This window comes from Rattus norvegicus, chromosome 1, assembly GCF_036323735.1.
Source record: "Rattus norvegicus strain BN/NHsdMcwi chromosome 1, GRCr8, whole genome shotgun sequence".
In the NCBI taxonomy this organism is placed as follows: domain Eukaryota; kingdom Metazoa; phylum Chordata; class Mammalia; order Rodentia; family Muridae; genus Rattus; species Rattus norvegicus.
Genome location: NC_086019.1, coordinates 265,975,708 through 265,990,927, shown reverse-complemented (window position 1 = coordinate 265,990,927; position 15,220 = coordinate 265,975,708). Strand labels below are relative to the sequence as shown.

The 15,220-nt window shown below is 48.7% G+C and overlaps 1 protein-coding gene across 10 annotated transcripts in view; it reads left to right on the top strand.

Annotated features, from left to right (window-relative positions):
- The window catches only part of Afap1l2 (actin filament associated protein 1-like 2), a 96,584-nt gene that overhangs the window by 75,024 nt on the left and 6,340 nt on the right, over positions 1-15,220 (top strand). For 5 of the 10 annotated variants that reach the window (XM_063282799.1, XM_008760580.4, XM_063282800.1 and 2 more), the window contains 7 exons: positions 1,002-1,085; positions 3,971-4,176; positions 5,796-5,975; positions 8,825-8,914; positions 10,309-10,393; positions 11,134-11,238; positions 13,376-13,587. In XM_063282799.1, the coding sequence (XP_063138869.1) occupies positions 1,002-1,085; positions 3,971-4,176; positions 5,796-5,975; positions 8,825-8,914; positions 10,309-10,393; positions 11,134-11,238; positions 13,376-13,587 (962 nt within the window). The remainder of the gene's footprint in view (positions 1-1,001; positions 1,086-3,970; positions 4,177-5,795; positions 5,976-8,824; positions 8,915-10,308; positions 10,394-11,133; positions 11,239-13,375; positions 13,588-15,220) is intronic. The other 5 variants (XM_063282804.1, XM_063282803.1, XM_063282802.1 and 2 more) reach the window with 1 other exon arrangement.

Here is a 15,220-nt window from a genome sequence, read left to right as displayed (position 1 = left end):
TGCTTGAGCAGGGTGACCTGGTCTCATCAAGAGGAAGGGTCAGCAAGGATCACTAGGTGTAAGGGTTGCTCTAGCTGGGTAGCCAACAGGATTGTGCTGGCTTTGTAGACAAGGCCAGCTGCTGGGACTCTGTCCTGCTTTATCAGTAATGTCCAGCACTATTCTGTCGAGGAGGATCCTCTCTCTAACTGAGCACACTGCAAGCTTGTGCTTGAGACATTACAGTCCCTCTGTTTGCCCAAGATATCTTCATCCTGATATGTCTTCATCCAGGGTCTTCATCCCGATGTGTCGTGCTAGGGGAAGACCAATTGCTGTAACACGTAATTCCTGAGCTTTGGTTTCTACTCAAACCAGCGTGGCATTTTCAGTCCTGTGTAACTTGGTACTTGGGCACCTCTAACCTTTGGCTCAGCCACCCTCCAGAACCTTAGCATCCTCTCTGCAAAGAGGGAGTAGAAAATGCCTGCCTGTTTCTTAAAAGCACTACCCAGACATGACACATGGCATTCTGCCCACACCCCTCGGTGAGGACTAGTGGTCACCCCTAGTGGTCATGTGAACAGATCCCATGAAGGACATCTTTGGCTTCTCCTGAGAAGTTCACACCTCAGAGGAGATGGCTGTAGCCTCTGGTGCAGCAGCTCTCAACCTTCCTAATGCTGCAGCCCTTTAATATACCTCATCATTTGTGGTGACCCCCTACCATAAAATTATTCTCATTGCCACCAAATAAATGTAATCTTGCAACTGTTATAAATCATAATGTAAATATCTATGTTTTCTGATGGTCTTAGGCAACCCCTGAGAAAGGGTCATTCAATCCCCAAAGGGGTCATGCCCCACAGATTGAGAATGGTGGGTAGCCACATATCACATCTGGGTCTTTGTATATGACTGTGCCTCTCTCTTCATCCTCTCCTTCCCTCCTCCCCTCCTCCCCCCAACCTCCCCTCCCCTTCCTCCTCCTCTGTCCATGCCTTTGAACATCAATCACACAGGTCATCATGGAGCACATCTCCCCAGTGGAGTCCCCAGATGGGCACAGTTGCCTGAAGGAGTCCTTTACGCCACGATCACCTTGGGTACTGCTTGTCTCTGAGTTGGGGTGCCAGTGGTTTCTTGCTTGTTACCTGTTCTGAGATGGGTGCATGCCCTCGGAGGCCGCTACCTTCTTCCTGTCCCTATGGCTGGTCCTGCACGTACATTGTCATATACTTTCCTGCCTGTGGGACCTGGAACCATGGGACAGGATCGGCTGCCATCCATTCCTCCTCTCTCCACACCCCTGCAAGCCAGCAATCTGTTTTAAGGAAATTCAACATAGGGGTTCTTAAGGATAAACACAGCAGTTTATATATTTGCCCTAAAAATTCCCAAGCTACTCCTGGTACTAGGATTAACTATTATGTCTCAGCTAGCTTCTGGCAACCTCATACCACCAGAGTTCCTTAGGAAACATGCAGGGACGTCTCAGAAGCACACACTGGGCACTAGGGACAGAGTCAGAGCATTCATACCTTGCTTTGCAGCCTCTCTTGGCTCAGTTTCTTCTTGTTCTCTAAGGAAGAGCCACAGTGGAGCTGGCCACTCTCCTCATTCTTCATTATAGCTGCTACAGTACTGACAGCTCGGGAAACTTAGCCTAAGCACCTGCCTAGCCACCAGAGTTCCTTTTGGCCTCATGGTCTATCTATATGCTTACTCACTGTTCCACCCCCTTGCCCTCTTCTTTTAGAGAGTTAACTAAGTTGCAAATTCGTTTTCAGGGCTTTAATTGATTGTGGGTATAAGAATACTTCCAAGTAGATACAATCATATTGACTTAGCCAGCCCCTGCTGCTGGCTACCAAATAACACTCCAATGGCTATGTTAATTTGTATATCGTTTCTTCTCCCTATGTTAAATCTTTACTTGTTTATTTTGGTGCTGGGATCTTGCCTAGGGTCTTCTGAGGGTTAGGCAGGAGCTCAATCTTTTCTTTTAATTTTTACACTTCTTTGAGACTAGGGGTAGATTGCCGGGAGACATGTTCATACCACAACACATTGGAGGTCCACCTCAGGCCTGGAAGCAAATGCCCTTACCCAGTGGGACACCTTGCTGGTCCTGTCTTCATCATTTGAAAGTTAGTTTCCTTGGATAACCTTCCAGGATTGGGATTACTGGATAAGAATTTAGCCATGATTTGTGACTCTTGAAACAACAGGCTGCCTGGCCCCTTTCTGAGAGGCTTGTGTGAGTTTCCTGTATTACAGCTACATAGGACCTTAGGATCCTCCTCTGGAAAGTGTCATTATTTTCTCTCTCTTTGTACTTTATATATCTATACCAAATATGTATTATGAATGGTGTATCCATTTGTTTTATATGTATTTGGTAAGGCAGGAAGATGAGTGCTATCATACTACTCTTAAAGAAAACTGGTGTGAAAATACTTAAGAATTGCTATTAACAATATTGAAACAAAGTAAATACATTTTGTTTGGCACCATGGCTAAAATAATGACCTAGGTAGCCCCATTCCACTTTCCTGTATTCTAATTCAATTGTAACTCTGTTTAACTACTCTGTTTGCAGCAACCCAAACTAAAAATATAAAACACACACCCACAAATTCATCTCTTGAAATGAATCATGGGATGGTAGGGGCTATTGTTCAGTCTGTCTCAGGGAAAGACCAGGAACAACTACATGGAGGGCTCAGGGAAGCAGCAACTGGGCATATTTTTCTAAGTAGAGGAGAGTGTCCAACAATAGGGGAACATTGAGCTTTGTCCATTGGGAATTCAGGCAGAATATCAAGATCACTAGATCTAGATAGGCGATGCCATTGGAATCCAGAATCACCTTTTTTTTTTCTCATAATACATTGTAAAGGATGACTAGATGGATGTGTTGATGTATAGATATTGGGTACATGAGTGGGCAGATGCATGGGTCCATGGATGCATGGGTCAGTGGATGTCTGCATGCACACATGGATGGATGCATGGGTCAGTGGATGTCTGCATGCACACATGGATGGATGCATGGGTCAGTGAATATATGCATACACACATGGATGGATGCATGGGTAGAAAGTAGACTGAGTTTTTAGCATGATTTTTATTGGCCTTAAACACAGCGATGAGGCTGGAGAAGAGGACCACACTTGCAGGACAGTAGGGATATGAACGAGACATGACAGAAGATGAAGTGTGCATTCAATCCCTCACAATTTGTACTGTGCTGAGCTGAGGGAGTCTTTAAGATATCGTGTAAAGCTGCCGCTGGCCCGTAGTAGGAGAAGCTGTGAGATAAAGCCCAGGGATGTTTCAAGGAGGGGAGGGGTCTGTAGCCTGGGGAACGAGTAGATTTGTTAAGGACTTTGACAAGGACCCAGGACATTGTTTTGTTATTCGTCTTCCTTTTGAGACAGGGTCTTACTGTATAGACCAAGATGGCCTGGAACTCACAGAGATCCACCTGCCTCTGCTTCCCCATTGCTGAGATTAAAGCTATACACTGCCATGTCCTAAACAAAAAAAGCAGCCGCTTTCAGGAAGACTGCCGTGGTTTATGTGGCCCTCTTTTTTTTCTTCCCCCTGAAGAGTCAGACCCCTCCTAGACCTAGGGCAGATGTAGACCAGGTCTGGAAGCTGGCATTTCCATTGGCCGAGGAGCCAGAGGCCCACAGGGCAAGGCTACAGCTCATCTGCAGGGTGGTTGCAGCTCACTGGGGTCATCTGGAGTCTATGAAGACAGTTTGGGCAGGGGAATGTGCTCTGTGGTCCGAGTCAGTGTCTGGAAAGTTTCTTCAAGAGGGATGGGGATGTAAAGCTATTGAGCTGTTTCAGGGATGGGAGGGCACGGGAGGCGGCAGCCTGGGGCTTCTAGCTGCTCTGCCTGCTGCCTTCTTCATGCTGCATGTGTGCAGATTGTCCTGCCCAGCTGGGCCCTGACTGACTGGGTGGATCTTCCTTGCAGAGGATGGAGAGGCTGTGAGCAGCTCCTATGAGTCCTACGACGAGGAGGAGAGCAGCAAAGGCAAGACAGCCCCCTACCAGTGGCCCTCGCCTGAGGCCAGCATTGAGCTGATGCGTGACGCCCGCATCTGTGCCTTCCTGTGGCGCAAGAAGTGGCTAGGCCAGTGGGCCAAGCAGCTCTGTGTGATCAGGGACACCAGGCTTTTGGTCAGTCCTCATCTTCTTCATTAGGGGTTGGGGGTTGGAGTGGGAGAGGGAAGTTGCTCCCTGGGAGGACATTTTTGATATTAGGAGAGTTTAACATTTCCCCAGCTTAAGATAATGCTCAAACTTTTGCATGCGTAGATGGATGTATTTTGTCTGGATCAGGAAGATACACTCTCATAGCAGGAAGGTTTCTATCCCCCACCCTATCCCTTTCATCCTGCTTGTTTTTAGGTGGAGACAGGGTGAGGCAGGGTCTGTCCACGCAGCCCAGACAGGCTTTGAACTTGTAACCCTCTTGCCTCAGTATCTCCAGTGCTGACATCACAGACGTGCCAACACATGGTCTCTGTGTCTTTCTTTTCCTGAGAGCTACATTCCCAGTGGCTTCCTCAGCTCAACTCCAGTGCCAGTTCTGGCTACTGCTTTGGTCTGAGCACGCTGAGAACTATTGGAATTGTCCCAAGAATTACAAAACTTAGAGCCACCTATTCTGAGTCAAAACCTACAGAGGAACCAGAGACTGGATTCTGACAATAGCTCCACTTCCCGATATTTTAAATTAAAATTCACAGTTTTCAATGAGGTGTGGTTGGTCAGCTGCTCCAGAGTATAGGGCAAGATGATTTGTCTCAGAGCTGTAGGCCAGGCTGGGCATCATAGCAGGACTTTATCTCAAAAACAGAACAAAAATTGACAGCTTTATGCCCTGGCCTAAAGTCTCATGTATTAGGTCTTTATAAACATCTTTCCTCTGGTCACAATATGTCCACCTCAGTCCAGATGTTGTTTTTGGGTGAGCTTGCCCTGCTGTTCATTTCACAACAAGAGATGGAAGGGCGATACCTCTTTTCTGATAGAGGACTTTGGTCCCTCCCTTTGAGTTCTATTGTCTGGTAAGACAGACCATAGCTTGGCTTTCCAACCCAGTGGATCTTCTTCTGGGAAGGCTAAGGCATGCAGAGAGGTAGAGAAATATAACAAACATGTGTCCTGCTATGGAGAAGTGAATTCTGTCTACAGGAGACAGAGAGGCACACGCCACTTACTCAGGTAACACATTCTGAGAAAGTGCCCTTAGGTGATGCTGTAGTTAGTGTCATAGTTTGTTCTTACACAAGCTAAGACAACCATGTCATTAAGGGATATAATCTTAGGAAGCCACTGTATATCATGGCAATCCATCATCGACCAGAACATCACTAAGTGGCACATGGTTGTATTCGAGGAGCCCCCTTCTCTGTCTGAGTCCAGAGCAATATAGAACTATTTGAATGATGCAAGTCCTGGAACATCCCTGGCAAAGTCAGAGACAAAGAGCTTGAAGGAGAAAGGGGGGGGGCATAGAGAGAGACAGAGAGACAGAGAGAGAGAGAGACAGAGAGAGACAGAGAGAGACAGAGAGAGACAGAGACAGAGAGACAGAGAGACAGAGAGACAGAGACAGAGTCAGGCTGAGACTGATGAAGATTGAAGCCCCGGGCGTGCTTAGAGTATCCAGCCTTATGATTCAGAGATAAGATCAGGCTCATGCAGGAGAGGGGGCATTTCAGTACCCAAGGGCCTCTCCTTTGCAGAATCTACCCTTGTACCCTGTCAAAGTAGCATCCTCTCTCTTCTAGTGCTACAAATCGTCCAAAGACCACAGTCCTCAGCTGGATGTGAACCTGCTGGGCAGCAGTGTCGTGCACAAGGAGAAACAAGTGCGGAAGAAAGAGCACAAGCTCAAGATCATGCCAATGAACGCCGACGTGATCGTGCTGGGCCTGCAGAGCAAGGACCAGGCTGAGCAGTGGCTTCGGGTAAGCAGGCTGGGCCGGACTGTCAGGTGCCAAGCCACTTCCTCCAGTGCTCAAGGGAAGGGCTCCCAGCTTCTTAAGGACCCCACAGGTGCCCAGGGCTTCTAGCACTCTGGGTATTGGCAATTGGTGTCATCGACCAGACACCACACTCTGCTGTTCTGTCTGATTTCGTGGAAGCCAGGCCTGTGCTGTATGTAGTTGAAATCTCTTTGCCATCTTCTTCTGAAGGGGTATCACATTCTTCCGTGATAAAGCTGATATCCGCTGCACCTGTGAAGTGCTTGTGAGAACATGGACTTTGGGCGTCGAGCAGATTCAACCCTGGGTATAGCTGGGCAGTGTTGACGAGCCTGTTTTATGAGACTGGAGATTAAGGCCCAGAGGACAGAGGACCTGGCAAATAGATTTAGGACTGTCTCCATGGCACTGGTCCCTGCCACTTGAGATGCAACTGAGCACCTCTGCTACTATGTAGTCTAGCTGTGATGAGGAAGACCTGGAGGGGCTCCTTGCCTAATTCAAGATGTAAAGCACCACAGGTCAAGAAAGTATACTGTCTGAAGCAAGAAAAGACTCCATTCAGCAAGGCCTCAAAGCCTCCTCTGTGATCCCAGGGAGAGCCAGAGCCACTCTCTCCCTCCTCCCCACCACTGCTCAACCATCGTGCCTACGATAGCTGTCTGTGACATTGTGCCTGCCACCCCCCCACCCTGGCTAAGCCTAACCATACTCATGAGCCTGTCAGAGAAGAGCCTGAAGGGTCCCCTTAAGACATGACTGGAAATGAGGGGTACTGTCCACCCCATATGCTGAATACCCCAGATCTGAAGTCGACAGGCTGTTTCTGTGAAGCCACTAAATGTTTTGAAAAGTTCGGCCAAGTCAGTCTCCTAGGAGGGCCTGAGCAGCACTTCAGCTCTTTCTGAAGAATTTTCAGATGGCTTATAGACTATCATATAGGACAGAAGGGTTCATTGTCCAGACAGATGTGCAGTTTGGAGGGTTCCTGATCGATATTTGACTGTGAAAAGTCAAGCCTGGCATGCATGCATGTATATAGGTATGCATATGTATGTATGTATGTATGATGTGTGTATATACATGTATGCATATATGTTATATGTGTGCACATGCATATGTATATATCATGCGTGTATATATGTGTATATATGAGCATGTATACTTACGTATATACAATGTGTATGTGTATGTGTATGCATGCATATGTGTAATACATGTATATATGTATATATGTATGCACATATATATACAATTTCATACACATATATATGATGTGATCTTAACTTAGTTTTTTTAATGCATGCAAAGTGCTAAGCACCAGGCCCAGTGCATGCCAACTATAGGACACTTAGGCAGCACTGAGGCCCACAGAATGCAAAGGGCTGGTCTGGGCCTGCAGCGTTGCTGGGACCCAGGGCTGAGCTGCTAGTTGAGCTCCTTTCTCTTGCTTGGCTTCCTCTCCCTTTTGGTTCCTGATATCTCTGCCCGTCCTCATGCTAAGTTCATACAGGGACTCACAGGAGTGCACATGTGCACACATGTTTACATACATGTGCCTGTATGCAGAGATGCACATGCTTACTGCTCCTATTTCTAGTTCCCACAACCATTCTGTCTGCTCAGACCCACCTACTCTTCTCCAGACCCTCATCCTCTCTCCCTGGCACCACAACTCTTGCTGGAGGTTCCAAAGACAAGAGTGCTATTCAGCAGACACCAGATCTGTGTCTAAGCTGCACAGAGGAGCCTTTTCCCCCCTGGTCAGATGAATGTAGAGGTAGCCCTGACTCAGAGAAGCTGCTCACCCCTGTAGCAGGGTTGGTCAGCTCCCTCCCCAAACAGGACCCCCATGTGTCTAAGCCAGTAAGAACAGGAATGAAGGCACCTGTCCTGAACAGGATTCTCCACACCGAGTCTTCACAGTCAGAGTTATAGTGACTGAGGATAGACTGAGGTCACACAGCTAGGCTTCAGATTTCCAGGGCCCGCCTCCTTCCTTCTAAGAAACGTTGCACATTCTTCATGAATCTGTGTCCCTAGCTGTGGGCAGGCTGGGAAGTGAGAAATACCTTGCTTCCCCTTCCTCAGAGCCATTCTTCCTGTTGTTCTTTATGTGCTCTGATTTCAAAGTTATTTCCACACACTGTTTCAGATAGAGAGTGAAAATGGGTATGTGAGTACACACACATACATGCGTGTACACACAGACAGACAGACAGACACACACACACACACATCTATCTGATCTATCTGTCTTCCCTCACTCTTTTCCTCCTCTGGGAATCCTCCAGGTGGCCCTGGGCTCAGAAGAGAGTTGTGTAGCTGCTTAGTGAGGTCAGAGCCATCCTTGACCTGAGTGTCCTCAGGCTAAGCACCAAATTCCAGTAAAACAGGTCCTTTCTATGAACAGTGAGATGGCCTATGGCTGGCGGCAGGTGGACAGCAAGTGAGCAGAGTTTGCAGCAGATCAAGCCTGCTTCCAAATGGTGTGGAGACTTCACAGTCCTGGGAAGTCAGGCAAGCATCCAGCAAGTATATGCTCACCACAGGACTTCATCCTTGCCCTCAAGGTGGCAGAACGGTGGCTCAAGGAACCCAGGGATGGCTGCTCTGTCATCTGTGGGCCTTGATGTAGAGGCCCCTACATACCCCCAAATTAGGGGGTTCCTGCAGGGAAGCAGAGAAATGGGCAACTGTGTCCTCGGAACACTCGCAGGCAGTGACTAGGGTACAGGCATTTCTGTCCTCAGAGGTCCCCTCTGCTGTGAGGCTGGGCAGCAAGGCTGTGCAAGGACCTGGCCTAGACTCACAGTGTTTCTTCGGTCCAGGTCATCCAGGAGGTGAGTGGCCTGCCTTCTGAAGGAGCCTCGGAGGGAAACCAGTACACACCAGATGCCCAGCGCCTGAACTGTCAGAAAGTAAGGCTCCCACTGCCCAGAGGGAGGGTCCAGTTCTGTACCTTCTTGGTAAAAATGGAAAGTATAAAATTGAAAGCCTCGTTCTTGTACCGCAGCCCAATTAATAAGAAACACACAACACTTGGGTAGCTAGGAAGTGAGCTTGGCAGGAAAATGGATGGAAGGCTCACAGACCTAACTGTTGTCTTGCTTAGGGGGGAAATGTTATTGAAACAAAACTCACTTTGCCCTGTGTTCTTTTTCATCTATAAACCTTCAGAGCACTGCAGTAGGGAGGGATTTCAAAAGACATTTGCATACAGTGTTTCACTTTCACATACATTGTATCGCTCCTAGTGATTCTGCTGGTCCCCTCCACTTTCCCCTTCCCTGCTACTTGTCACATACAAATTACTTTATGTATCTGTGTAAAACTGGGGAATCCATGCAGGGTTTGTCTTTATGAGTCTGACTTATGTTCTCCATGTGACAGCCACCAATCTTCCTGCATATGACATGATTTTGTTCTCTCTTCATGGCTGGATAAAACTCTATTGCGTTTGTACACCACAGTTTCTTCAGTCATCTGTTGATGGAGCCTAGGCCGATCTTGTGTCTCAGCCATACTCTGTATTCTTACGTAGAGTGAATTACTCTGTTTTCTTACACTGGAGATGTATTTTGCAAGGCTCCAGGAGTCCCCAGCCTCTAGGTGGAGCAATCCTGATGCCCATCTCCACTGATGGCTCCAGGGATCTTCCTGACCCAGAACTATGGGGGAGCTTTAGTTTTTAAGAATCTAGGATGCTGGACCTAGTATTGTCACCCATGGGTCACCCTTCCTAATTCCCAAATGTCAGCAGGCAGGAAGCCTGGAGCCTGGGCATGTGCACAGCAGGAACAGGGGCATGGTGTCTCATCTAGTGTCTCCAGCACTGACAAAGCAGAAGGAAGGACTCATAGAATGCTTAAGCAAGAAGGAAGGGAGGAGGGGAGCTCTTCTATTCTCTAGAAGGCTAAAGGCCGAGTGGCAACCCCCTCAGCCCAGCCACAGGTACTGAGGAGAGGTGATATCTTCAGGGTCTTGCCCATTGTTCAGCTGCCCACAGGAAGGAGATTGAGCTCCCGACCCACTGGGTGAGGACAAGGGTCCCTCCTGCAGGTGCAGCCTTCCATCAATCAGGGGCCCACTCTCACATCAGCTCCAACAGCCATTTGGAGCACTTGAAAGCAGGCTGGTAGGGGAGATACTCAGAGGATGGGGGAATGTGAATCTCAGGAGGGAGAGTGATGGTAGGTACCCCAGAGTCCCCTAAAAGAGAGCTTGGTTCTGACCGGTAGAGGTTTGCTTGGGTTTAGTTTTCCAGGTAACCACCCCAGCAGGCGATCCCTGTCTGTTTCTTTGTTGTCTGCAGCCAGACATAGCTGAGAAGTACATGTCAGCGTCGGAGTACGGGATCACCACTGATGGCCATCCTGAGATCCCAGAGACCAGAGACGGTAACCAGGCTATGGCCCTACACCTCATGATCGAGAGAACAATGCTATCCCAGGGTGTGAGACATGGCTGTCTGGCTCAACCCTAACTGTTTGGGGCGGGGGGAGGGTGGAGAGGTGACTCCAACATCACTTCCAACAGAGCAAAGAGAGAGAGAGGGCCAAACCAAAGTTGAGTTTTGCCACAGGCTGGGGAGGAAAGCATCCTTTCCTGGTCCTGTTTCAAATCTCTTTGCGGCCACATGGTTTATGAAGATTCCCAGTGTTCACCTACACTGAGATGCCTGTGTATCCCCATGAGTGTATGACTTTGGGAATAGCTAGCTGACTTGCTGACTTGGCCTGCCAATTCTCATGTGGAGGAAGATATATATATATATATATATATATATATATATATATATATATATGTGTGTGTGTGTGTGTGTGTGTGTGTGTGTGTGTGTGTGTGTGTGTGGTGTGTGTGTGCGTGTGCACCTGTACATGCATGTGTACCACCTATAGATGTATGTGCACCTATACACGTGTGCATACCTGTACATGCATGTGCACCACCTGTACATGCATGTGCACCACCTGTACATGCATGTGCACCACCTGTACATGCATATGCACCTATATATGTGCATACCCATACATGCATGTACACCTATACAAGTGTGTGCACATGAGTGCAGGTGGGGGAGGTGAGTCTACATGTGGGTAGTGTCCAACATTGACAGCTTTCTCTCTCATCTTGACAGTCAAGAAGAAATGTTCTGCTGGCCTCAAGCTGAGCAACCTTATGAACCTGGGCAGGAAGAAATCTACCTCACTGGAGCCCCCAGACAGATCCCTCGAGACATCCAGTAAGACCAAAAGCGACCACCAGGACCCTGGGCTGCTTCTTCACTCTGTTGGAGTGTCGAGCCCTAGGAAAGGCAGAGAGTCCTGTGGGTGAAGAGCACACAGAATTAGGGTTTGGGTTTGTCCCTGGTGTGGTTTGTTCTTGTGGTATGCTTTACCAGGTTCTACCCTGTCACAGTGTTGGGCCCATTGAGGAAGCGAGGGATAAGCGGTTGGTGTCAGTGTTCTCTTGAGCACAGTTTCCTCTGTGGTGTGGGCAGACAGTGTTCGAAGAGGTGGGTGGACGGCACAGCTCTGCACCTGAATACACGTGGAACCATCCTCATGGTTATTAGGATTCGGGGCATGGAGAACCTTTCTTACTCCATGACCAGAGGTGGCTTCATGGCCCTGGCCTTGGAGAGCAGATGGGAACTGAATAGGTACATGTGTTAGGGCTGGAGAAAAATCTCTGAGGCAGGGACAGGTGAGAACCAGGTAGGGGACAATAGGGCAGCAGGTTCTGAGGGTGGGTGTGAGTGCGGGTAGATTCTCGCAGGTCATCTCTCCTCTCACTCATACTTGAAGGAACCAAAGTCAAGAGCGAGACAGGCCCAGAAAATATCTTGGTATGAAGCGTCTTAATTCCAAGGCTGAAATTCCTGGCTGCGGTCCTCCCTGAGCCACGCCTGCTCACCTCTGGGATGTTTGCTCAATCCCACTCCCGGGCTCTCTCCTGAGCCTCTGGTTCTCCTGTTGCTCGAGGCAGGCAGGGTAGAAGACAAGGTTTTCCTTGGGAGCTTTCTGCTTCCCAGGCTGGGGAGTGGCCTATTTCCGCCTGTCACTGCAGCCACAGGAAGCACAGTATAAGACCTGGGAGTGAGTTCCCAGTGCACACTGGGATGTGACTGGGTTATTTATGGAACTGTTTGATCTTCGTGTGGAGTCTCTCCTTACTGAGGCTGTGACAGCAAGAACACAGGCACTTGGGGGCTTGGCTCTCACTTCATCTCATCTAAGTTTCTCTTGTCTCTGGGTTGTGATAGGCACAGTAGCATCTGTTTGGAGTTTGGCTTATCTCTTGACCCTTGACTTGATGTCTTTTCAATGGGGTGCAGAGGTGTTTGTGAGCCCTACTATCCACCCTGAGAGCAGCTCTGTATGGGGCTGACCAGCTCTGCATGGGCTGTCTACCCTGCTCTACTGTCCACTTACCTGGCTAGGGCTCAGAGATGCTGCCAATCACTTCGAATGGAGCAGACCTACTTCATAAGTCCGTGTATCTGAGAAGGCTAGGCTTGGAGGGGAGACAACCCATTGTGAATGGTTGTGCAGAAAGCCTAGGGGCCAGGGTTTGCTCATCTTTGTTGCCTGGGGACAAGGCTGCATTGGTGTACGGCAGCAGTTCGATAAACCGGGAGAAGCTGAACACATACATGTAACCATCCGTGAGTGAGGAAGAATGTACCCTGGCTATACCCTGGGGCTGTAGCTTCTGGGTGCTACAGGGGGAAATGGGGTCCCCAGTCAAAAGGCTAAAAGCTCCAGACCTATGTCCTGGAGAGGCACATGTGTCCAGCAGAGGAGGTCAGCACTGAAGCAGAGATTTGCAGTAGTCCTAGATGTTCTACCAGAAGGTAGACCGAGTCAGGCATGGGCGCACCTGCTCAGGAGGAAAGAGGAGGGTTGGACACTGTGGGCTACGTCTGGACAAAGTATCAGGAAGTGGAGAAAACCGAGGCAGCAGGTCTGACTCTAAAGACAGGAGATTTGACTTGAAACTAGAAGTAGGGTTGCCTGCTGGAACAGAGACCTGGAGGCGAGGTCTGGTAGAGAATGTGTGTATCCTGTGCAAATACTCACCAATCCCGGGCTAATGGAGGGCTAAGCCCACTTTCCTCAGGCCATACTTTTGCCAAGAACTGGGATAGCTGTCCCACCCTGCCCCAGAGCGCCAGGAAGAAAATAACGTACTCTGAGATTGACAGATGTCACCTCTGCGATGACATATGACAGGTTCCAAAATGGGTGACACCCAAAGAGACCCAGTGGTAGTGTATCCCCTTGACCCTGAAGAGTGTCCCTTGCTAGAGGAATTGTCCTCTTAGATGCATCTCACCTGTGGCCTCCTCCTCCTCCTGTCTGCATGACCTTCTACAGGCTACCTGAACGTGCTGGTGAACAGTCAGTGGAAGTCACGCTGGTGCTTTGTTAGAGACAGCCACCTGCACTTTTACCAGGACCGGAACCGGGGCAAGATGGCCCAGCAGCCCCTCAGCCTGGTGGGTTGTGATGTGCTTCCGGATCCCAGCCCTGACCACCTGTACTCCTTCCGTATCCTCCACAATGGCGAGGAGTTGGCCAAGCTTGAGGTACTGATGTGGAGCAAGAAGGAAGAGGACAGCAGGGGGTTGGAGGGGACAGTCTCAGCTATCAAGTGAAGTACTAGGGACCATGATCCCACTGGAAGAGGACCAGAGTAATGTAAATGTTACATTTACCTCCATCATCTTCAGTCATGTAAACAACTACGTCCATTCTGTTCGGACCTCGGCTTTGTTACAGGGGTGGGACCACAGGCTTCTTCCAATACAGGACAGTATAGGGAATACTTTTTTTTTTAAGCTCCCATGGTGCCAGAGCAAAGTTTGAACCTCAAAGGGGTGCTATTCACTTTGCATGCTACCAGCCATAAGAACCCAGAGGTCCTGTTGACAGAAATGAGGGCTGTCAGAATTTATCTGAGATCAGAGCTTGCTCTGTGATACAATTACATTTCGGCCTCTCCCTGCCCTTGGTTTCATGCACTGTTAAAGTTATAAAAACAAGAGATGACATAATACAAACTTGCAAGGAGCCTCACAGGCGGGGCCGAGGTCCTACAACACAAGTAAGCACTTGCCCATTAACTCTGTCCACTTAGGTCTTGATCCATGGGTCTTCCAAGTCTGCTTCAATGCTGCCCCCTGGTGGCTGAAACGTCCGTATCAACGGTGGGGCCTCACAGAGACTGGTTCACCCATTCATTTGCCCATTGGTCAGCATCTACTCCTTGGATGAGAGAGAAAACCAGTGCCTGTCCTCACAGCACTTATTTTCTAGTTTCGTGGTGTGGTGACATTTGGTTACTTACACAATTAGTTCTTTAGTTATAGTTTCAGGGAAGGACTAGGGCACTGTGAAGGTAACCCCGACTACCAGGAAGCTGCTGCACTTGCCCAGTGTAAGGGTGGTGGCCTAGAAGATGTCTTTGGAAATCAATGGGGAAAAGAAATCTGTCTTCTTCTTGCAACTCTGAAAAAAATTCCTGACAGAAAATAATTTGGAGGAGAAACTGCCTTGGCCTGCACCATTTGAAGGGATACAATCTATCCTAGAGAGGAAGGCAAGGCAACACAGTTTTGAGGCAGCTGGTCACATTGTATCCACAGTCAGGAAACAGATGAATGCAGGCCTCAGCCTGCGAGCTCCTTCCCACTCAGTGCAGGACCCTGGTCCGTGGGATTGTGCTACCCACACTCAGGCTGTTCTTCTCTTCATTTAAATCTATATGGACGCCTTTAATCCCAGCACTCAGGAGGCAGAGGCAGGAGGATCTCTATGAGTTCGAGGACAGCCTGGTCTACAGAGTAAGTTCCAGGACAGTCAGTACTACACAGCGAAACCTTGTCTCGAAAAAAATAAACAAAAAAACAAAACAAAACAAAACCAAAACATGTCCAGAGGTGTGTCTCTTAGGTACTTCCAAATCCAGTCAATTAGAAACTGAGGATGAATGTTGTACCAACCAAAAGTCATGTTCGGTTTGCAACTGCATCTTCAGAAGGATGGCAGGACTGAGCGACATGGGGCCAGACGGGTACTTAGTTTTGCTCATGAAAATAAGCCACGAAGACAATAGAAATGTTCGGTGTCTGCAGTTGATTGGGATGTACTATCTCCCTAGAAGGAAACATCAGATTTGCTGGGACCCAGTTAGTAAATTAGGACTTCTAGCTCCCGTAT